General features: G+C 44.3%; 1 protein-coding gene across 2 annotated transcripts in view; it reads right to left on the reverse strand.

Annotated features, from left to right (window-relative positions):
• Positions 1-23,302, reverse strand: part of Gnao1 (G protein subunit alpha o1) — a 147,371-nt gene that overhangs the window by 57,842 nt on the left and 66,227 nt on the right. For both annotated transcript variants that reach the window (XM_090357622.1, XM_090357623.1), the window contains exon 3: positions 9,591-9,732. In XM_090357622.1, coding sequence (XP_090213748.1) covers positions 9,591-9,732 — 142 coding nt within the window. The remainder of the gene's footprint in view (positions 1-9,590; positions 9,733-23,302) is intronic.

A 23,302-nucleotide genomic window follows, 5' to 3' on the forward strand; every position in this document is an offset into this window, starting at 1 on the left:
CCTACCTGTGGAGGTGAGGCCTTGATCTTTTCCCACACAGTTCAGCAGCTTTTAGACATGGAGCCTAAGGACATTAGAGCACACTCCTACTCTTTTGCCCTGTGGCCAGCAAGGTCTCAGGAGCAGATGAAAGCTTTGTGGGTCTGTGGGCATCTTAAGCCAGTGGGACACAGCTGTTGTCTGTCACTGTAACACTGGCTAGGGGCGGTCCTTTCCCTGTTTCTCAGTGCATGCTGGTTATTGACCACATCACACCTCATTGCTTGGTCTAAGACTAGCTCCCATGATGGCCCTGGTGGGAAGGCCATAGAAGGATGAGAGGCTAGTCCTCATCCTCATGGGTGAAAGCATACTCTCTGCAGCCCAGCTTCCAAGTTTGACCCATTCTACCACTTAGCAGTGCTATGTCCTTGAACTGTGAAGTATAGGATGAGAATCATAATAGAACCAACTGATCAACCAAAAAATATGGTGCACTCTTAGGAGCAAGAGAAAAGTAGCAAAAAAAGAGTGTTAAACAGTGTGGGGCATGCAGCTATCAGGAAAATGGAGTGTCAGGAAAGGTGGCATGGCATGCGCCCAGACCACCGGCCCATTCTTAGCTAAAGGCTGACTTGTCCCACCAGGGCCTCTATGCCGTGGAGTGAAAAGTGGATACAAGGGAAGCAGTCAGCAGAGGTTGGGTAATGATGCCTTTGGGTCTGGGGATATGGCATAGGGAGGCAGGCTGATATGGTTACTGAAAATCAGGAGTATGGCTCCTATTCCCCACAGAAAACATGTGCTGTGGTCCCCATGAGTGGATGCAGTCCCTGTTCCCAGACTGGTTTGATGAGAAAAATTCCACTTCAACATGTCAGGGGCCTTGAGTTGGAAGAATCCTGGCTCCAGAATGCTGGCAGAGTCACAGATCCAGGAGTGGAAAGGAAGATATGGGAGATAGGCCCTAGAAGTAGAGAGAAGGACATGGAAAAGTAGAGAGTGATACACTGGAGATGATGCTGTCTCAGTGGGAAGGGCTGACCACTGGAGGTCCCAGTGAGAGGAAGGGACTTAAGCCCAGTGCCTGGCACAGAGGAGAGGTTTCTGAAATGGCAGCTGCATTGTTATTTTTAGGAGAACTACCTCTAGCTCTGTGAATACCACTCCCCATCCCCTCCAGCTGAAAGTGTCTCATCTCCTGACAGCACTGGCTTGTTTATTCACTCATTCATTCATGTTCACAGAAATACGTGCTGTGCCCCTGATGTGCACTGGCAGCATGGTAAGCATGGCACACCACAGTGAGGAGGAAGAGCGGGTATGCTGCTCATCTGGAGCAGGTCTGGCCTGGTCTCAGCTAAGGACAGGTGTGACAAAAAGCAGGGGAGATTAATAACTCAAACAAAAGGAAAAGTAAGAGTATTTCAGACAGGTGGAAGACTACGTGCAAAAGCTCTGAGGTAGGGAGTCCCAGCTAGATATGAGAGCCTGAATGAATTCTAGTGTCACTGGAGCCTACTTGACTGAGGGTGACAGGGGTGAGAGATGAGGCAGGAGGAAGAGGCAGGGCCAGCCATGTGAGAAGAGCCTCTAGTCAAGGAAGGAATTTGGCTTTTTTCCTAGCTCAGACAGAGCCAGGTCATAGCTTGCCATTGGAGAGGCTCACAGTGGCTGTGAGAATAGATGAGGGATAGTAAATGTGACAACAAGGAAGGAAGCCGGGAGGTAACTGGCCTCACTCATTGTCTGTCAATATGGAACTCCTGTGCCATATTGCCCTGATGGATTGTGAACCCCTGGAGGCACATTTGCCTGTCACAAAGCTAAACTCTGTAGGTATCTGTTGGGAAGCGACATAACCATAACCAATACAGTTGAGACTGTCTTCAGCCTCCCTGCATTGAGCAATCCTTGGGGGAAATCACCTCCATATTGCACATCCAAAGATCTGTACTCTCATCTTCCTTAAGAGATATCATTATAATTTTATGATGATTAGATAACTGTGGATGCTGCTCTTGAAATGCAACAAGCTCCACTGTCCAGATAGCTGGCCCAGATAGCCAGCTCACACCATCCATCACAAGTGCTAGCAGGCCCAGTTCTCTTTCCTTCCTCCCAATGCAGCCTAGAAGCAGCCGATGGCTTCTCAAGGAGATGAGGATTAGGATCATTTGCACAGCCCAACTCGCCTCCCCCAATATCTCTGGCCTGAGGTCCCCAGGGCACAGTCCTGAAATAGCTCGTGGTTGAATTTAGTCCAGCTCTTCCAACTCTGTAGGGGCCCTGCCACTTCTTCCTTCCTTCCCCCTTCCCGCTGCACTTCCCATAGCAGTGCTGCTCCCTGCCTGGTGCCAAGACCAGCTGGTTCCCCTGGTGACTACAAGCCGAAGAGAAGGGCAGCTCCCCAAGCCTGTGTTGGCTCTTTGGGCACAGTCCAGCAGGCCAGGGCGCCTCCTAGGAGCTCTGTTACTGTTTTCAGTCTATAGACCTGACGATGATGTCCCTGACTCCCAGACACCTCCCTCCCGGGACCATATCCAAGCACTCTACTCTGTAGCAAGAAGTCTGGTGAGAAGCTCATGGATTATGCATCTGCTCATGAAGAAGCACAGAGTATATGCTTGACATGTGTGGTGGCACAAAGTGTACAAGCTTTGAAGTCAGGCCTTAGAGTAAAAGCCTGCTTTCATGTTTTGGCTTTGTAACCTTGGCCAAGTTCCTTAACTACTTTACTTGGTTTCTTCATCTCTAAAATGAAAACAATACTGGCACATTTGGCATCATTTGGTATGGAAATCTATCAAAAGTCTCCCAGGTAGCAGCCATTTAACTAAGGTAGAAATGCTCTTTTCACTTGCCAGGACAGCCCACTGTGACAGTGCAGAAGGGCCCTCTATTTTGTTCTGTCATATTCAGGATCTGTTTGCTATCTTAGGCTGCTCCAGCTATCCCTTTTAGCTACCAGGGAAGAAAGGATAAAGGAAGTTGTGGTTTACAAGAGTGGACTGGGCTGTAGGACACCTTTTGTGTCAGGCCAAGGAGTATAGATTCTACATGGTGTGGGCCAAAAGTGGACCAAGAGCCAGTGACCAGCAGCAGTCCATGTGGATTGACCTGGTGGGCAGGGGAGCTGGAAATTTCTCCAGTGGACCTGGCTGCATCATGTCATTTTACTTCAGACTTACTGTCCAAAGCCCAGGATTCTCTCTCCCTTGGCCCAGCATTATCACCCTCTTAGGCTCCATCCACAAAGGCTGAGAGCCAGCCTGCCTTTACAGAACAAGGATTTCACTTGATGGGTACCTGTTGGGCTTACATTCATCCGTTAGTGTCTTCATCAGTAGCCTCAGAGGCCTGAAACTGCTCTCACCTTGCTTGGGAATCTTTACCAGCTGCTTTGCTCTTCAAGATTATCCACAGTCCCTAGAGTCTAGGGCAGCCCTGCTGAATCTTAATGATGATTTAATCACTGTCTGGTCTTCCACAAATACAAATGTGAGTTCATTCCACACCAGGGCAGTACATCTGGCAGGGCCCGAGTCCAGGAGAAGTTGGGATATGTCTTGTGGTGGCCTGCCCAGCATCTATTTCTTCTGGTTCGGTTTCCTTTTTCATGATTTTCCTATTTTCCTATGCGATATTCACTCTTATCCCAGGAACCCATCACTTAATCAATGAAAGCACCACATCTTCTTAGTCACAGTAATTGATTCTGGAGTTGTCCTATGATTTGATTGGGGCCAACAAGAATAAAGGTTCTTAGGACTTGGATGGTACAGGGCAGTTGTACCCACAGGTGTACCTGGTGCTCTGGGATGTCCCAAGGCGTACATCAGGTTGGGAATGATGACTTAAGATCTATCCAGTATGTTGAATGGGGGCCGAGGCAGATCCTGTGGGGTTTGAGGTAAGGACTACACAGTAGGATATGATAGAAAGATGGTTCCAAGCCAGGAACTTCGCCTGAACTGATAGATCATACCCCACCTACAACTGCACCTTTGGACTTCTTTTTTTTATTTTTTATTGTCTGGGTAATGTATAGAGTGGTTACAATCATATTCACCAGATAGTAGGTGTATTACTTCTTACACATTGACAACCCTTCTTATGTTTTTGTCCCCATTTCCCTCCCCTCACTCATCTTGTTTTTCCCCCTTCCCTTTCCTATTTCAAATAAACAAATAAATATATAGATAATACACCAGGTAACAAAGTCATATTCAGTGACAATATGAGATTAACCAAAGGGCAACAAAGCCACTAGCACAACGATGTTCATTACAGCACTATTTACCATAGCTAAGATATGGAATCAACCCAGATGCCCCTCAGTAGATGAGTGGATCAACAAGATGTGGTATTTGTACACAATGGAATTCTATGCAGCCATCAGAAAGAATGACATCATCTCATTTGTAAGGAAATGGAAAGACTTGGAAAAAATCACAAGTGAAGTAAGCTAGACCCAAAGGACATAGGCTCCATGGTTTCCCTCATTTGTAATAATTAGTACACATCTAGGACTCTCCTAGCAGAGGATTACATAGCGCAAAACCTAGGTACATAAGGTCATATAGGATGAGACTAAATGAAAGGATCTCCTGGATATGGACTTCTTAATCATTGGGCAAGTTAACTTTTATTTATTTTTGTTATAATTGTTTTGTGTTTTCAGTGCTGATGTTAAAACCCAAGGCTTTGTGTATGTTAGACAAGTCCTTTACCAATGAGTTATCAATGATTTCCCCCAACTGACTGCTTTTGTCTTGTTTTATTAAGCCAGTTTGGTTGTCTCTTCTAATGCTGGTAACCATGAGTGTCAGAAACTACCCAGAAGAGTCTGGGAGAGGAGTGTCAGATTGCTGCTGGCTTCATATGCTAAAGGCTCTATCCATAAGACAGTGCTGTTATAAGGTGGGGCCTTGTGGGAGGTCCTTATGTCATTAGGGTATACCCTTACAGGGGATAGGGGGCTCCTGCCCTTTCCTCTTCCTGTTTTGCCCCTTGGTTCATGATATTAATAGGATTGTTCTGCTACTATCCCCAACCATTAACATGACACACTCACCAGAAGCCCAGAGCTATAAAATCACCAAATAAATCTTAAGACTAGGACCTCCAAACATGAGTCAAAATTATGCTTTGTTTTAAAAGTCATTACCATGAGAGTTACATGATAGTACTAAAAATATGATGAATACACCCCCACTCTGCATGTGAGGTACTGTAATCCCTTTCAACACAGCGGGGAGGGGGGAGGGCTCTGAGCTAGGTTCACTTTGGCTATCCTCTACCAGCCTGTGACTCAGAGCCTCACCCCCATAGTGCCACTGTCTCATCAGACCTCAAACTTTCTTAGTCCCTGGAACTCTCAGTGAGTTAAAATCTACTGTGTTGGTCTTCCAGGCTCTTCCCTGGAGGCCAAGACGGGAGTTCTGGGTTCAATATGGAGTCTAGACTAAATAATATTATCTGGGATGAAAGGTAATCATATGACCACAAGCTCTAACCAGTGTCCCATTAGAGGACCTCATGGCAGCATCACATTGTGAAGTAATTTCATAAATCCTGGAATTACTTTTTAGTGAGCAATATTTCCATTTCATTGGATTCAAAGTATTACTTGTTTTGGCTAAGCATGCATTTAAAATATGTCACAATTTTGTTTTGGGGGATTTCATTTCTCTCTTTCAGGTGCTCCAAAATATGGCACTGGCCAGGTAGGCATCTCCTAGCTGTTCTCTATGTCCTCGAAGGCAGTGAGTCTTGTGGCAGTTAATTTGCCAGCTTAAAACAACTGTGAACCCAAAGGATATGCTTACAATGTTCTCTGTCTCAAATAAGGTTCTCAAGTCTTCCCGTGGGACAGCCAGGTAGCCATGGGGGTAGGACAGGATGTCAAGACACTCAAGGGAAGGGCTGTCAGTGGGGCTTACTAGGGTTTATCTGCGTAATTGTAAACATTTTTTTCTTCTACCATCACTGTAGAGCAATTAGGGCTTCTGGAGGTGGTGGGGGAGAGTGAAAGCTAAGAGACAGAGAGATGAGGTGGGGATGTGGGGAAGATGGAGAGAATAAGTGCAAGGCATCACTGCCTGTGTTTTTCATTTATTGTCTTTGGAGCCTTTCATTAATGATTCCTTTTATTTTTCTCTCTTGTTAAAATTCCATATTCCTTTCTGTTGGCAGTGAACATGTAGAGATTGATGGTGGCCCAGCCGTGAATACCCCAGTCTACTCTGTGGCTCGGCAGTGAAGGCAGAAAGTCCAGACAGAGGCCAGGGGTGGCCAGAGCCCCTGCACTGACCAGCCAGCCCCAGCATTCCGGAGAGTGTGAGGTGACGATGTTAGGCTTGCATCTTGGGCAGCATTTGACTTTGCTTGCCTGGGCCTCATCTTGAGGACACTCTTGCCCAGCTACTCTTGACATAAGCATTGTACTACCAGAATTCACCTGTTGCCAAGCTATTTCTTATGCCCCTTAGGATAATACTCTTAGGTTTTTGAACCTATGCAGAGAAGTGAAGACAAGAACTAGAGGAGAATGTAGAACCCACCTCTGCGATCAGTTTGAGAATTCATCCTTTGGATAGGGCTCACCTGCTCTGCATTCCTACTTAATTCCCATCAGAGTCTGCAGGGAGTGGGACAGGTGAAGACTAGTTTTACTCCCAAGCCCCTCTTCTCTTGTCTGTGTGTTCTCCTGGAGTGGCTGCAGAAGCCACATATGGAGTGAGAAATTTTGGGCTACCCCATTTCCTTGTCTGCAGACTCCTCTGTGAGGATGTGATGCTTGCCACCTTTTGCCAGCAAGGCCTATCTATTATGATTTTTTTTTTTTTGCTTCCAAAATGAGAGTCTTGTTATCTACTTACTGTTAGACAAGATAGAGAGAATTCTTTATGGCTAGCTTTTACATTAAAATACTACTTATAGGCAACATTTCTATTTTATATAACCTGCTTTAGGGAAGAAGTATTCTGGTTTCTGTGATCACCTGGGAGTGAGGGACAGGAAACCAGGAGAGCAGAAGAAAATCAGGACATTTTGATTCTGGGGCTTTTCCACTGTGCTTCAGTTCAATGTACTTAGCATGAAAAAAAATACCATATTTGAGTTGCCTTTTTTTCCCTGAGGCCCAACACTAGTTAGTATTATTAATGTGTTAGTTGATAGTTTTAGATATGTGAAGATATATATACCCACATGAATTTTATATCTAATTGTGTGTGTGTTTGAATTTATTCACATGGTATCACTGGAAGAGTTTTCTTTCTCCCCTTCCAATTGGCCAAAGTAAACCTTTGAACCCAGTAATTATCCAGTCACTCTTGTCCTTTTCCCCAGTATCTGAGCTCATGACCTGAGAGAGCCAGAAAGAGGGAGAGAAGGAGGGATGGCAAAGACAGAGGCCCAAGGAGAAAAAAGAGAGCCAAGAGACATCAAAAGTAAGGAAGAAATAAGAGAGGTAGAGAGATGGTCCCTTATAGTTGGAGAGGAGGAGGAGGGAAAAAGCTGAATGCAAGGGATGGTGGGAAAAGGAGGAGAGAGAGCAAGACAGGGCAAGCCTTGCCAGCTGAGGTAGAAAAGGGGCTACAAAAAAAAAGAAAGAAAAGGGGCTACAGTCCTAGGTTTGAAGGCAAATTCACTGCCTTGTGACTCTTCCTCAGGCGTCTTCACTATTCTTTCAGCTTTATAACCTATTCCTCCTGAGGCAATGCTAGTGCCTCAGTTTCTTGGTCCTTATCCTTCTGCCTACTAGCCACAAATCACCAGTCTCATTAATTTGTCAGCACAGTTCCCTCTGTGTCTTTCCTCTCCAACTCCTAACATAGGCCCATACTCCTCACAATGGTCTATTTTGCAGCTTCTGAACCTGCTTCCCCACTTTTGACCTCTTCTCAAATAGTCTACTCTGCCCATGCCACCAGACGAATGGAGTAAAATCTTACTTTCATCCCTCGAAGCTGAAAATCTATCAGTGGCTTCTTCCTGCCAGAAGGGTGAAACCCATATTTTCTGGGGCCTATCAAATATGTTATTTGGGGCTGGTTTGCCCAAGTGCCTTTCTTCACTAACACCTGTACCTGCCAAACTTCACTAAGCCTTCAAAAGAGCGTTCCTGCCTCTTCCCCTGAGAAGCTGTCTCTGATCATGCAATGGAAAGGCTCTGCTCATGCAGTCTGTGAGCCCCATATTCACATGCTGACCAGCTTCTCAAAGGCCACAGTCTACATGCCCTGTGTGTGCACAGTGCTACACACACACACACACACACACACACACACACACACACACACACACAGAGAACCGTACAATCAACACCAACTTGATTATTTAGTGATGAAATTCTAGGGCTTTCCTGTTTTCTCTGAGTACTAGGAGGGCAAATTCCAGTCAAGGAATGTTTTTTTAAAAGGCCTACTATATTCTGGGCGTGGTGCTCAGTGGTTGGCAACAAGTATAGCTACTATCAGTATGAGATGGGTAAGGCCTGAGCTTGCCTGGGCTCATTCCCACCATTGGAGTCTGGTTTTCTCAGGCACCAATGCTGCTGTGCTCACTCCTGTATCCCCACCCCAGCTCAACTACTGGCACATGGAAGTTCACTGTGTGTACTTAACAGAAACAAGATGGAAGAACAATAATCGGTATTCCTCACCTCCCACAACCTTGTATCCCCTTTTCCTTTCCACAGGCTCTGGTTCTATGAACAAAACCAAAGTTGATTTCCTAGGGGAGAAGTGTTTCTACCACACAACCAGCTTCCTGACCTGCCTCTGCGGAGTTGCACAGCTCCCCACACAAGGCTGTCTGTGAGCACATTCTCAGTCACCAAATTTCCCAGGAACCAGAGGAGCCAATGCCTAAACTGGGATAGGAATTAGGATTTTGCACATAAAAATCTCAGACTATATATCTGAAGCTGTTTGTTACAGATAATGGACCAGCTCTAACAAGGCTAGTTTTGTTTTCACCTGTGAGGGGGATAAACTTTTATTTATTTATTTATTTTCATCACCACCACATCGATCACGAGGGGATAAACTTTTAGTAAAGTCAGGATCATACACAATTATTAAGGCTCCAAAATAGGCCCAGCACTCAGAAGCCTCTAGCTGTTTCCTTCTCTAGGTTCCAGGTCTGTAGAAAACTTAGATCCTCCATTTTGTACAACAGGAGCCAAGGTGCTCCTCTAGGAAAAACTCTTGGAGAATTTTTTCTTTTCTCCCTCTTGCCTCTATGCCCTTTTACTAATCTTCAATCCTACAGTGGATGTGAACCCTGCAAATAGGAGGCTTTTATACACTTGTTCTATTAACCACTTATTAGACATCTGGAAACTCAACCGAAAAGCTGTCCTGGTTCGAGGATACCAACTTCCTGCCAGAAGGAGGGCCTTACACTTACCAGGGGGAGAGGCGGGAGGCAAGTCCCTTGGTGTAAAGGACAAGAGAAAGCCAGTTCAAATGGTTACCCAAATCAGACCCCAACAAGGCAAGCTATGAAAAAGGGAGATGGTGACCAGCATATTAATTGCCCAAGAGCAGATACTTATACTATGTTGCTAAAGCCTCAATGTAGAACATTTCCAATCCTACCTTTCTCTCCTTGTCACCATATTCCACGCCCAAAGTGTCCATAGCTCGGACGATGGCTGCCAGAGACTGGATGGTGTTGCTGTAGACAACAGGCTTGTATTGTTTCACGTCTTCTCCGGAGAAGCCATCTTCATGGATGATCCTAGAGAAAAAAAACACACACACCATATCTGATGAGTGTCTTGTTCTCATTCTATACAGGAGCCCCAGGCATGCGAAGTCCAGACTATCTCATAGTTTCGTTAGGTTCTATAGGACTGATGGATTACTGAGCTGCTTCCGTATGCCATAAAATCTGAATGTAAAACTGTACCTGAACTACTGGAAAATAGTCTGAAAAGCAGAATACTGGAAGGAAATAAGTGTTGTCTTTTTTGGATTCCCTATACAAAGTGAAAGAGATGAGGGGCTACTAATACTTAAGCACTTAGGTCAGGATGGGCAAAGATGAAAATGGCAGTACCAGGCTGGGAGTTTGGCCTAGTGGTAGAGTGCTTGCCTAGCAAGCACGAAGACCCGGGTTCAATTTCTTGGTACCACATACATAGAAAAAAGCTCGAAGTGGTGCTGTGGCTCAAGTGGTAGAGTGCTAGCCTTGAGGAAAGCCCAAGGACAGTACTCAGACCTGAGTTCAAGGCCCAGGACTGGCAAAAAAGAAAAAGAAAAAAAAGAAAATGTCAGTACCATGTTGGTCCTTGGTATTTTAAGCAAAGCTTAGAATGTAAACTGAGGTATATTACGTGGTGAGATATTGCTGAAGATTCTGGTAAGAAATTTGCAAGTGAGTAATATTTCCTCTCTCTCTCTCCCTCCCTCTCTCTTGCCCCCCTCCCCCGCCCTCTTTCTCTCTGTCTATCTTCCAGTCCTGGGACTTGAACTCAGGTCCTGATTGCTGTCCCTGAGCCTCTTTGTGCTCAAGGCTAGCTCCCTAACACTTGAGCCACAGTGCTCCTTCCAGCTTTTTCTGAGTAGTTTATTGGAGACAAGAGTCTCATGGACTTTTCTTCCCAGGGCTGAATTCCAATGTCAATCTTCAGATCTTAGTCTCCTGTATAGTTAGGATTACAGGCATGAGCCACTGCTTCCTGGCTTACACTTCTCACTGAAAACTTGTAGTGCTTTTTATTTTTGGTACTGAGGATTGAACCCAGGTCCTTAGTCACGTGAAGTAAGCATCTGTTATGAAGCCACATCCCTAGCCCGCTCACAGTGCCTTAATAAAGGTAGGACAACTCACTTTAAACGAGCAACCACTGTTATCAACAATAGAAAAATCAGCAGAAGGATCAGCAAAAAGGTCTTTCCCTTCTTTTATGCCTCAGCTGAGATTAACCACCAAGCTCCTTGTTTAGCTGGATCTCAACAGTGACACAAAGCTCACAGAGGAGTCATCATAGATCAGAGGCCATGTCATTCTTCATGGGAGCCACTGAATACTTACTGAAATTATAAAGAGGAAATCATGCTGAAACATTTAAGAATCCTGTTATAATTAAGCAATGGAGAAAGACAAATGAGCTTTAAGACTATCCAACACTATTTGTCCTTCAATAAACTGTGCGAACTGTTCCTTGTGAACAAGATTCAATGCCACCCATAATGTATGGGCTGAGCACCCTGTGTGGCTCACCACAATACCATTTATTTTCATTCCTTTATTATCTTTAGTGCAGAAGAAAACTAATAGTAGTTCTTTTTTTTTTTTTTTTTTTGAGGCCAGTCCTGGGGTTTGAATTCAGGGCCTGGCACTGCCCCTGAACTTTAGCTTTTTATTTTATTTATTTGTTTGTTTGTTTATTTATCTTTTGACAAGTCCTGGGGCTTGAACTCAGGGCCTGGGCACTTTCCTTGGGCCTTCTCAAGGCCAGCGCTCTACTTCTTGAGCCACAGCACCACTTCTAGCTTTTTCTGTGTATGTGGTACTGAGGAATTGAACCCAGGGCTTCATGCATGCTAGGCAAGACTCTACCACTAGGCCAAACTCCAGGTACCCGCAGTAGTCCTATTAAAACACAGCTTGATTGATACAACTAATATACCATACAGTCTACCTACTTAAATCATTCAACTGGCTGTTCTTAGTGTATTAAAAGGCACTACAATTTTATTTTACAAAAAAATTGTCCTTCTTTCCCCCAAATGGACTTCTGTACCTAACCCTGTACACCAGCCCTAACCAACTACCAATCTACATTGTTCCTATTTGTTTGTCCTATATGTGTTTGTGATTGTTTTTTTTCACATTGCTTTTGAGATCTGTAAATGTTGTAGCATGTTTTAGTGGCTTGTTCCTTTTAATCATTGACAATATTTTTGTTTGGTATGTCACTTTTTATTCAGCCAGTCATCAGTTGATGGGCATTAATAAACCAGTTGCAAAATTGAACTTGATGCTCGGCTCATGGTTCTTTACTCTGAGTGAGTTTCTCTAAGAAGTAGATCTAAATGACCCTAATGACTTCTTGTTAATTTTTGATTATTAGTAAATCTCTTTATACAGAAGCCTCTTAAGGGAGTCCATAGCCAGTCAGGCCACAGTACACTACCCTGGACAGGTCTCACTGGGAATTACTAGCTCCCACTTCACAAACTCAGAAATCTGGATAATCACAACCAACAAGTCTTTTCAGACACTGGACAATAATCAGTGCAGAGCTGTGGCACTAACAGTGCAGGCAGAGAAGCCCCAGCAGACCAGCACTGCTCACTGAGCTACAGAAACAGTTTAGTATTCAGAGAGCTGAGGTGGCTGGGATAGAGAGGAAACTGGAAAGAAAGAGCTCTAAGTATCTACATGGGACACCTATGGGGTTTTGGCTGGACAGGGGAGACAATACAAGTTGGGTATAACTATACCTGTGAAGAAAGGAGCTCCAGTGGGTTTTTAGATGGCTACTTTTCAGGATCATTCCCCCCAACCCCACCGCCTACAAGGCTAGGAGATGTGCAAGTTCTGCTCAGTCAGAGTGTTCACAGGGGATGCTGGAAGCTTCAGGAGAGATCTAACAGGAGTAGTGCCACAGTAACAGAGAACTAGCCCTAAAAGCTCCTTGAGGCCAACCCTGACAATGCTAAAAAAAGCAAGACTGGAAGGGAACAACCAAGCTGGCTCACAAGCAACTTCACTACCTGAGTTAATAATTATGATATTCATAATACCACCTTCCAATAAAAAAAATTCCTGGATAGTCATAAGAGCAGGAAAGCATACCCTATAAGTAGGAGAAAAACTAGTTAATATAAGTGACAGAGATGACAGAATTAACAAAAAAGGATGTACAAATATTTTACATATTTTCTTTATTTTTTATTTTTTTTTAGCAGTTGGGCTTGAACTCAGGGCCTGGGCACTGTCCTTGGACAAGGCTAGTGCTCTGCCACTATGTGGTACTGAGGAATTGAACCCAGGGCTCTGTGCATGTGAGGCGAGCACTCTATCACTAGGCTATGCTCCTGGCCCATTTTACACACTTCCTAAGAAAGGGAAAAAAGCTATGAATGTAGGTAAGAGAGAAATGGAAGATTAAAAAACATAATACTAGAGCTGAAGTGAAAAGCTCATTGGATGAGATTATCAGCCATTACCTAGAAGGAGGTTCCTGGGATTACCCATACAGTTTGAGAAGCAGCACTTCTGCTAGAGCATCTATCTACAGTCCACAGGATTAGGCAAAGAAAGGGGATCTCAGGGTTGGAGTTGGAGGTGAAACCTAGGGGAATTCAGTTACATGGGTTGGCCAGGTCTGACAACTGGGGGTGATAGGGCCAAGAGTGGGGCTCAAAACAATGGCTTAGACAGCCATTAGCCTAGATAGAATTGCTAAATGTCAGAATCAAGTGCCAGAGACATGGGAGCTCCTAGGTACCACCATGCTTGAAGGTATCTCTACCACTAAACTTTGAATACTATAGGTCTCAGTATCTCCCTCGTTTTTGTATAAGCTAATATGATTTAGGTCTATGTCACTCATGACTAATAGTCATGATTAAATGATCTGTGCCTTGGTAGCAATAATGGGAGATCATTTACTAGTAAATTTATTCTTTGTCTTTACCACCAGTCTGTCAGCTCTTGGTGTGACATTTCTTCAGTCTCTGTTTTCTCTCTCACAATCTCTTGCTAAGTGCTGGGCTCTGGACAGTGCTTGGTAAAATAGAACAATACTACCCTAGCCAGGGGTACAGGAATGTGCGAGGCCTGCCCATTCTCTAAGGAACTCAGTAAGGGAGGCAGAGGGGTGTGTGTGTGTGTGTGTGTGTGTGTGTGTGTGTGTGTGTGTGTGTGTGTGTGTGTGTGTGTGTGTGTGTGTGTGTGTGCGCGCGCGCGCGCCTGCATTTGTGCATATCTAAGTTTTGGGGTAGCAATCATCAGATTCCTTAACACCAATAGAGACAGGGCATCAAAGATATGTGAAGCTAGTTCGCACTGGTAATCCCAGAACTTAGGACTCTGAGAGCTGTTTGAGACCAATAGGCCAGAGAAGCATAGGCAGTAGGAATCTGGTCAGCAAGGGCTGACTCTGCAACCCTGAAATTGGACTTTGGACCCATATTGCCATGTGGACTTAGGAAATCAGGCAATGCTGCTGAGAAACAAGATGTCAAGTGGAAAAGGGGAGAGATGGATGGTGACAGCCACGCCTCCTAGAATTGGGCACAGCTTTTTGCAAGTGTCAGTCTGGAAGGATCTTGTCCTCCCCACACTCCATTCCTCTGTTTTGCTCCCTTAGGGACCCTAGGGGAGGCCCAAATTTGGGTTTTCTTGCTGTCTGCTCCTCCTTCACAGCACACCACTGCTCTCAGCTTTCTTGCTGTCTGCTACCCCTTCACAGCACACAACTCCCCACGTGCACTGGACTTGTACAGTTACAGAACCAGTCTTGGGAGTGGGAAGGGACCTTGGATTAACATATGGCCCAACACACATTCTCCTCTGAATCACAGGCCCATAGGGACCATGATAAGTACATTAACACATTTGGTCTTCTCCCCAATTTCTAGAGGTCCATGTACATACAGACTCAAGCTACAAGGACACACAATTGTTCTGTTCCCATTGGCAGGCTTGGTTAAATGTCCTTCCCTCCACAATGAGATGGCCTCTGTCCTCCACCACAATCTCTTCATGGTCTAAATTCCAGATGGCGCTGGAGTTAGGCACTAGCTAGGTGATAAGGGCATTTTTATGACTGTTCAATGGTTCTCTTTCCTCCCTTGTTCCTTGAAGATGGGCATGGGAACAGTAGCTATCGCCACTGAGTCCTGGTCAGATTCAGAATAATGAATGCATGTGCCAAACAGTGCCCAGGACCAACTATGATTATTGCTGGTATATCTGGGATGTGAGTGCAAGAGAAATTATAGCTGGACAGATAGGTACCCCATGTCTGTCCTCTGAAGAAAGAGGGATGTAAATTAGGGTGTGAAGGCTGGAAGTGCTAGAAGGACTTCCACCTCCCAGGAAGAGATGAAGGGTCACTAAGCTCCATCAGAGACAGGGAGCTAAGTTTCAGAGGGGGTCATACTCTGCTCTAGAGTAGGGACTACTTGCTTAGTAACTGAACAGTGTTTGCTGGTTGAGAAGCCGGATTTCCTGACTCTATACTGTCTTAATGATGTTCTAAAGTGGTCTGAACACGGATGGAGATTCTCATGATGACTACCTGGGTTAGGGTCAGGGATGTGAGCTGTGTTTTTGTGAATAATGCCTAGTCGTTAGAAAGATCCAAAGCAGCCCTGGCACCACAGAGCACAGACCAACAGTAAACAGTGAGATATTACATGTGAGCACAGATCCTAGCAGGATATGGGTCTGCACATGAGGGTAAATGAGTGTCATACATCCTGTGCAGCCATTTTCATAACATTATGCGTGTGATTGTAGTGGCGGGAGTGGGGATATGGGCTGAAGGGACAAAACAATATGGTATCATGACTTTTGTGTAGTTGTATTCAGTGCTTCGGTATTTCTTCTTTACATTATCTTATTTCGTTTTTATTAGATGCATTTGTTATTGGAGAGAATAATAAATCATTTTCAAGTGGAAATAAACCCATTAAGGTGTTTAACAGGAGCCAAATCTGATCTGGATAAAGGAAAGGAGTAAAAAAGTAAAGTATCGTTAGTTAGAGTCTCCTCATACCACATTTGGGTCCAGCCTGATCAAAGGCCCCCCCACTACTGGCTCATGAGGTGGCTCCCCTTCTCTCAGGGACTTTTGGTCTATGGTGAGATAGGACCAGGGTTGAGAACACGAGAATCACAATATAAAGTAGCATCCACCAAGGGCAACTGAAGGGTATGTTAGCTATTGCCTGCTCCCAAAATCTAGTTCAGGACAGTATGACAGAAGTGAACAGAGGCAGAGCTGCCTCTGGTAAAAAACAAACAAACACATATCAGAACAACTCTGCTTCCTGGTCCTCACAAAAAGGCCTTTTTTCTTTTTATCCCCCTGCTTTATCCCCCCTCCCCAATCCCTTACTATCCTTTCCACTTGGATCATTCCTAAGGAGCTAAATGTTCAGTCCCTGGCAGCTATCTTATGACCATGAAGTTTGATGTTGTGAAGTCTGATCTGGGAGAGGCAGATGAAGGGGGTATAGAGCCTCTCATGACTTGCTAAGCTAGCACACGGACCCTATCTGACAACAGAGTTCCTGCCATAATGTCCCCCATCGGAGCCAGAGCAGTGCCCTATATGTATCCTACACAAAAATACTTGTTTTTCACTAGGCAAACTGACTTGCCCACAGGGACTTGGTTAGCAGGGACAAAAAAAAAATCCTTAGAAGTTTTTCCATTTGTGCCACAGGCCTCTGATGTCCTTTGGTACTCCCCTGGGGCAGAGGAGGTGACAGGATATCCCAGGTGAGAAACATATAGGCAAACTACGAAACAAAAAGGTTCTTACCCTCTGTCTTAAAAGCTCTAGTTTCCTGCAGTCTGGTGACTTCTTGGGTGACATTCTATAAGCAACTTCATTTTATCATCTATTGTGCCAGACATTCTGTCAGGTACTGGAGACTCAGGGGTAAGCCAACAGACACATCCCCAGAGAGGCTAGCAAGCTGGGTTAAGGGAATAGATACTGAATAACGAATTCCCCGGGGGCACAATGGAGGACCAGGACCCCCTGAGTCTCAGGCTAAGCTATATGAAGCCTTTGCGCACAAATGGGACTCTCAGCAATCTGAGAAGACAGATCCAGTTTAAAATCCAGCAGTAGTGGTACACACCTGTAATCCAAACACTCAGGAGGCTAAAATGGGATTATTTAGAGCTTGAGGCACCCTGTGCTATGTAGCAAATTCTAAGCCACTGGGCTACATTAGAAAGACTCTGTCTTGGGGAGAAATCTAGCTGCTTAATTATGGGTAAAGTTGTACGACATGAGAAAAGCTACTCAAGAATTCAGTAAGATCCTTTAATAATTAGGCTGTATTAAAAACTTGACATTCTAATATTAGAATAACACAGAAGGGTATATTCTAACAGAGTCTAAAATAACAATATCATGCAAGTCAATCTCCCAGAGGAATGACTGGCACAAAACAAGGGACATGTTCTGTTGACAGTGACTTGCAGAAATCTATAATAAAGATGCCATTTTTAATAAGGGCCAGTTCTGTCCAGAAGCAAAGACATCAGCTGCCAATTGTCACCACAGATCATCAGGGACAAGACTGGGACTTGTGATTCCAGTGCTGATCTCAGGGCTGTCATCTAGAAAACAACATGGACCCTGCCCTTTTGTGTGGCACTAGGCTAGTGATGCTGGACATTAACTTGCAAAGGTATACTCCTTTTCCTCTTCTGGGTGGGGTGGCTAGTCTGCATTCTGAGGCCCTGTCTTTTTTTTTTTTTTTTTTTTTTGCCAGTCCTGGGCTTAGGGCTTGAGCACTGCTCTTGGACTTTCTCAAGGCTTGAGTCTCAGCACCACTTCCAGCTTTTTTCTATGTGTGTGGTACCGAGGAATCGAACCCAGGTCTTTGTACATGCTAGGCACGCACTCTACCACTAGGCCAAACTCCCCTGGCCCAGTGTGTGTGTATGTGTGTGTGTGTGTGTTTAATCATCATGTGCAATCTTTATTAAACTTACTGAAAGAGATATAGTTTGAAATATAATTTCAATGCATTCTCTTGTAATCATAAATAAAATGAAGGTATTGATAATGCCATCTTACTTTATATGCCTTCTAGTCAAATAGTATTCTCCAAATTGAAGGGAACTGAGGCCCTGTCTTGCATTACAGATGTCCTGCTTGGGCCTAGTGGTAGGCTGGCCACTAGGTCCTTGGAGGAGTCCCAATATTGGGATCTGTGAACCTTTTGCATTCTGGTATCCGCTTTTCCCATTTCTAGCCTAAATTCTAGGGCCAGTCCCTGACCCACACATGGTCATTCAGTATAGCACCCAGTGGGATCCAGCCATGTCAGAAGCTAGTATAGTCTTTGGCTATGTGGTTGCACGCACAATCTAGTTTCAGTTACTTGTGATTGGGTTCTGTTCTTAGTCAGCAGGAGTCTTGGTTAGCAGTAATGAAGGTATGCTTCTGTGGAAGTTTCTTTGGAAATTGGGCTAGCTATATAGACTTGGTGGTCTGAAAGTAGCTATCTGGTGATGGTATGGTTTCTGAGAGTTCTAACCGACCTGACGCTGGAGGGCAGCACCTGCTCCATCCCTACCTTATAACAGAAGAAACAAGAAGACAGAAGAAACTTCCTTTTGTAGCCTGCATTGTAAACATCAGCAGCTCCCAAAGCACTTTCTGCTCCTCTTCACTCTATCTTTCCCCCAAGACCTCAGGGACTTCCCTCTCTTCCTTTCTTGATGACAGATCCCATTTCTTCTCCATATGCCTAGACTCTTGGTATTTTTCCTCCTCTTCATTTTGAATGAAGACTTGTTTTTCTCCTTCTTACAATATGAGTGTAAGAGGAGGACACCAAAATAGCACCAGCAACCTGAGAGACAAGGACATGAAAGAATCCCCTGTTCTTCCCCTGTTGTTTGTTTCTGTTGCTCAGCAGACACAGGATAGCTTTGAGATTCACCACCACACCTCCTAAGCACTGCCCCAAGGGTGGACCATTTTAGATGTGTTTGTTCTCAGAAGAGGCAAACAAAAAGCACCTTTCACAGCTCCCTGCCAAGAGAGCTCAAGGCTAAAGGTACAGATCACCTCAAACAGGCTCCTTGGGAAAATCATGGTTCTAATGCCTTCTGAGGAAAATGCTTGCAGAGAAGCCTGCTAAAAGTAAGTTTGAATGTGTATTCCTTTCTCCAAACTCATGTTCAGCTACCACGCCAACGCTTGCTGAGCAAAGAGGGCCATGTATGTCCACATTCAGGCAGGCCCCAAAACCCTACCCTATGATTGCACCAATGTGAGCTACATTCACCTGGCTCCTTCTGTGTCACCCGTTTGTTAGGACTTTGAAAAGGAGAAAGGATGAATTTCAGGTAAGGGTTTGTTTTGCAAAGCCAAGAAAAATGTAGTCACACAAAGAAACAGCAATCCAGTCCTGTCAACTTTCCTTTGTAGGCAGGGAAAGAATATAGCCCAGAAAGGATGCCATTTCTGTCTGGTGGACTTAAATACCCCACCATGGTTTCCTGGGGTTTCTGCCCAGCCTTGCTCAAGCAGATGGAATTGCATCATTAATAACCACATGCTGTGGTCATGCCCTACACAAAAAGTCCACAGAAATCACTTAGTGGGATCCCACATCAATTCTCCTTTCTGGGGATGCTCAGGTAGAGCATGTGCTCTGGCTTTCAAGGAATACACCTGGGTGGTGGGGGTAGCTGACTCTGCAGAGTGCCTTCTCAGCCTATTTTGGCTATGGAAACGAGGGTTTGGTTGATGGTTCTGCTGTCAGTCTCTTATGCCAACAGCTACCAATGGTAGGAGAGCTATCATTTGGCGTCCTACCTCCATCTCTGCTGAGAGGTAGCCTACCTCTGGATGTGTGGCTTGCACACATCCAGGGAGGGACTGTGAATTGGAGTGGAGCATGAAAGGGGATCATATGGAAGATAAGGAGTCTGAAGAGAACAGGCCTCTTCAGTTATAGCCTGACAGCTTGCCCACTCTGTCACACATGTGAGTTTCAAGTAGAGGTAGGAAAAAAATGTGCCCACTATCCATTGTCCAGGTCCACCTCTCCATGCTACTTAGCAGTGCTGTACCAAGAGCTGAGTCATGAGAAGCACAGAAGTGGGCAGCACTTGTCCACCCCTTCCAGGGATGGTACTTGTTAAGGGCTTCATAGACTTTCTTGCTTGTGATCCTCCAAGAGAACTCTGAGGCTGGTTGTTTGGACCATACTTTCTAGCACTGACCCCGGAAAAAGCTTTGTAAGTGCTATTTCCAATCTGAAGACAAAGAAAAAGGTCAAAAGAAGTCCATGAGGTCCCCCAGGGCCATATGGTTAGCAAGTTTAGATGTTCTCAAGGGCCCTATGATGTAACCACATCACCTATAACCTGTGTGTGAGGACCTTAAGCTTTCTGAGCAACTAGAAAAGATGAGGAAAATTTCTGTTGCCACAATGGCCTTAAAACTTTTCTTCCTTTACTTAGAAAAAAACATATTAAGTGAAGTAAGCCAGACTCAAAGGAACTTAGGCTCAATGGTTTCCCTCATTCGTCATAATCAGTAGAAACCTTGGGCTCTACTAGCAGAGATTTGCAATAGAGCAAAATCTTGATACATAAGGACATATAATGTGAAGCTAATTGAAAGGACCTCCAGGATAGTGAAACAAAAGCCATATAATGAATGATTGTTGTCCTTAATGTACTATGTTGTCTCTCATCTCCTTTGCTGTCCCTTGGTTATCTCATATTGGTATAGTATCTCACTTTGTTATCTGATATATTGAATTTATTTGTATTTGGATATTTGAAATTTGATAGGGAAGGGGGGAAAACCAAGACGGGTGTGGGGTGTGGGGGGGGGAGGGATACGGGTACCAAGACATGTGAAAGGGTATCAATGTATGTGAATTAATGCACCTTCTATCTGGCAAATATCATGTAACCCTTTTACTAATTACAATAAAAAAAAATCTTTTCTTCCTTTTTAATCGCCTTTCTAGTTTCACAGCTGGCACCTCTATGGACACTCCCAGAGCTGTTTGCCCTGCTCTGGCACAGCATTGGACTCATAACTGCTGAAGGCATAAACAATGAATGGAAGAATGAGGATGACTGGGGAGATTCCTTCATCCCATCACACTCTTATCTGTTAATTATCAACAAAGCCAGCTCTGCTGAGTCTCCTGACCAAAGGCTTTCTACCTTTACTGAGCTTCATCAGGATGCTGTGGAGCTCTCAGGCTCCTAGATATCACTTCACCCTATACTCCTAAACAGCCACAATCTTGGGGGAGCTAGTGACATGGGATCCCAAGAGGTGTCAGGGTCTGTCAGGACCACTGTGTGGAAAGAAATTAGACCAGATTCTAATACTAGCCCACAAGGACACTGTAAGGTTCCTAAATCAACTCTTCTTGAGCAGCAAGTCCTTGAGCTTCAGGAATACTGCCACTATTCTCATGTTCATGACCAAAATAAACAAGAGGAAGTAGAATGAGGCTATCTGTGGTCTAGGCCTGCCTCCTCTCACTAAAATGGACAGGTGAAATATGGCTAAAACACCATGACCCATAGTAAGAGCAAATAGTTTATCTCTGTTTTAGGCTTTCTAAGCATTTTCATGTATTATTGAATGATAATTCAATAATTAAATGTGATTAAATTCTAATCTCGCGCCAGGCACACGTGCAGTTTTTTTCATTCAGTCCTCACAACAAATGTCAGGACAAGTAACAGCTATCTCCACTTTACAGATAAACCTTAATGTTAGAGACAATGACATAGTGACTCTGTGGCCAACTTGATTACACAGTATGCAGCAAAGCTGGATACTGAGGCAGAACTCTCACATAGCCTCCATTCCAGTGACCCTGGTAGTGGCTCCACTTGCAAAAATGTTTATATGGTTATAAATATGGATGCATTGCCAGACCAGAGGATACTGACCATTTGCATCCTGGACGAGGGCCAGGAGACATGTCCTGTCCTACAGTGGGTTTAAGTTTTCTTCCTTAAATCAGACAGAAAGTACTGATTTCTAACTTCTGAAAGATTGGACACACTGACCTGCCTTCTTGAGTCAGATGGGGTTAGTTTGCTATTGGCAAGGAAGGATACTCTCCTGTGAACTATAGGCCTCACTAGACCATAGGAACTCAGCTGATTGGCCTGTTGGCCATGGTGTCATACTACTTCCAAGAGCCAATCAATGGCATTAGCTACATGTTGCTGGTGGCTAACAGGAAGGAAAAGTACTAAACTACTGCTAGATTTTTTTTTGTCATTCATGTACAAATATGAATAGCAGCTAGGAATCTGGCAGGTTCAACAAATTGGGAACATTTAGTGTGAACCACTGTGGAAGCCTCTTCATCTTTGTAGCCTTACTGAAGGATATGCTACATTGTAAGGATCCGAGTAGATGCCTGGCCAACTAGAAGGCTCTGAATACCTAGAAGACTGGCTACTGGCTCTGTGTGTACTTAAGTGCTGCTTGCTCAGACACATGAACTGCTAATGACAACTGTGATGGGAAGTAAATCTCTGGAGCTAGCCAGTGTGGAGGAAAATGGCCAAATAAGCAGGGCAGGTACCTTCAACACTGGTCAGTAATGAGGGAGGAGTCCAGTCTCTAAACATTGGCATGCCCTAGGGCTCATACTTAGGACTGTCAATTCAAAATCTCTACTCAGATGTGTGTGAGGCAGTACAGAAAAAAGGTACCTTGTTCAGACTACTGATTTTCCCTCTTTAACCTACTCCCTTTGGCCATGCCACAGCAACTATTAAAGCCTACTGAAGATTCTGATCAAAACTCTTCTTTTTCTCTAGAAGAATTTAGGAGGTGTCACAGATACTGATAGTAAGGCCAAACTCAAGAATATCTGTCATAGTCAGACTGAAAGAGAATGAAGATAAAAAGGCCTTTCACATTCTAGTATTCAATGTATACTTATACCACGAGAAATCCTATTAGTTCACAGAAGTGCCCAGCCTATAACTGAAAAGCCTGGGGAATATGATTCTAGAATCTAGTTCAGTGTCTAATCTGACTCAAGCAGACAAAAAATGGTGGGGATGAAGGGAGATGTGAGTGGCCCTGTTTAGGTAAAAATGAATGGGATCAGGGAGAAGAGGACCTTCTTAGTTTTAATGGATCCATTCACAACTGTGAGAAGACGATGTAGATCTGAAAAATGTGGTAACTTGGAAGATACTATCATCTCTATTCAATCTTTTTATCCTGAGTTTGGAATGGCAGAAGCCTTGGGGCAGATGGATATACAAATGGAGAAAATAAGAGCATTGTAAAAACCTCTCATTTTTACTTGGAGAACAGTTTTTTATATATGTATTTTTTCTGTTATAATTAAATGGTAACACCACAGACCTATGGCCACCTAATCTTTGACAAGGGAGCCAAATAAATAAAATGGAAGAAAGACAGCCTCTTCAACAAGTGGTGCTGGCAGAACTGGTTAAGCACCTGAAGAAAACTAAAGTTGGATCCTTCTCTGTCACCCTGCACTAGAATTAACTCCAAATGGATCAAAGACCTCGAGGTGAAAGCTGACATGCTGAAAACTTTACAAAAAGGAATAGG

This window comes from Megascapheus bottae, chromosome 24, assembly GCF_031878675.1.
Source record: "Megascapheus bottae isolate mThoBot1 chromosome 24, mThoBot2.hap1, whole genome shotgun sequence".
Taxonomy (NCBI): Eukaryota; Metazoa; Chordata; class Mammalia; order Rodentia; family Geomyidae; genus Megascapheus; species Megascapheus bottae.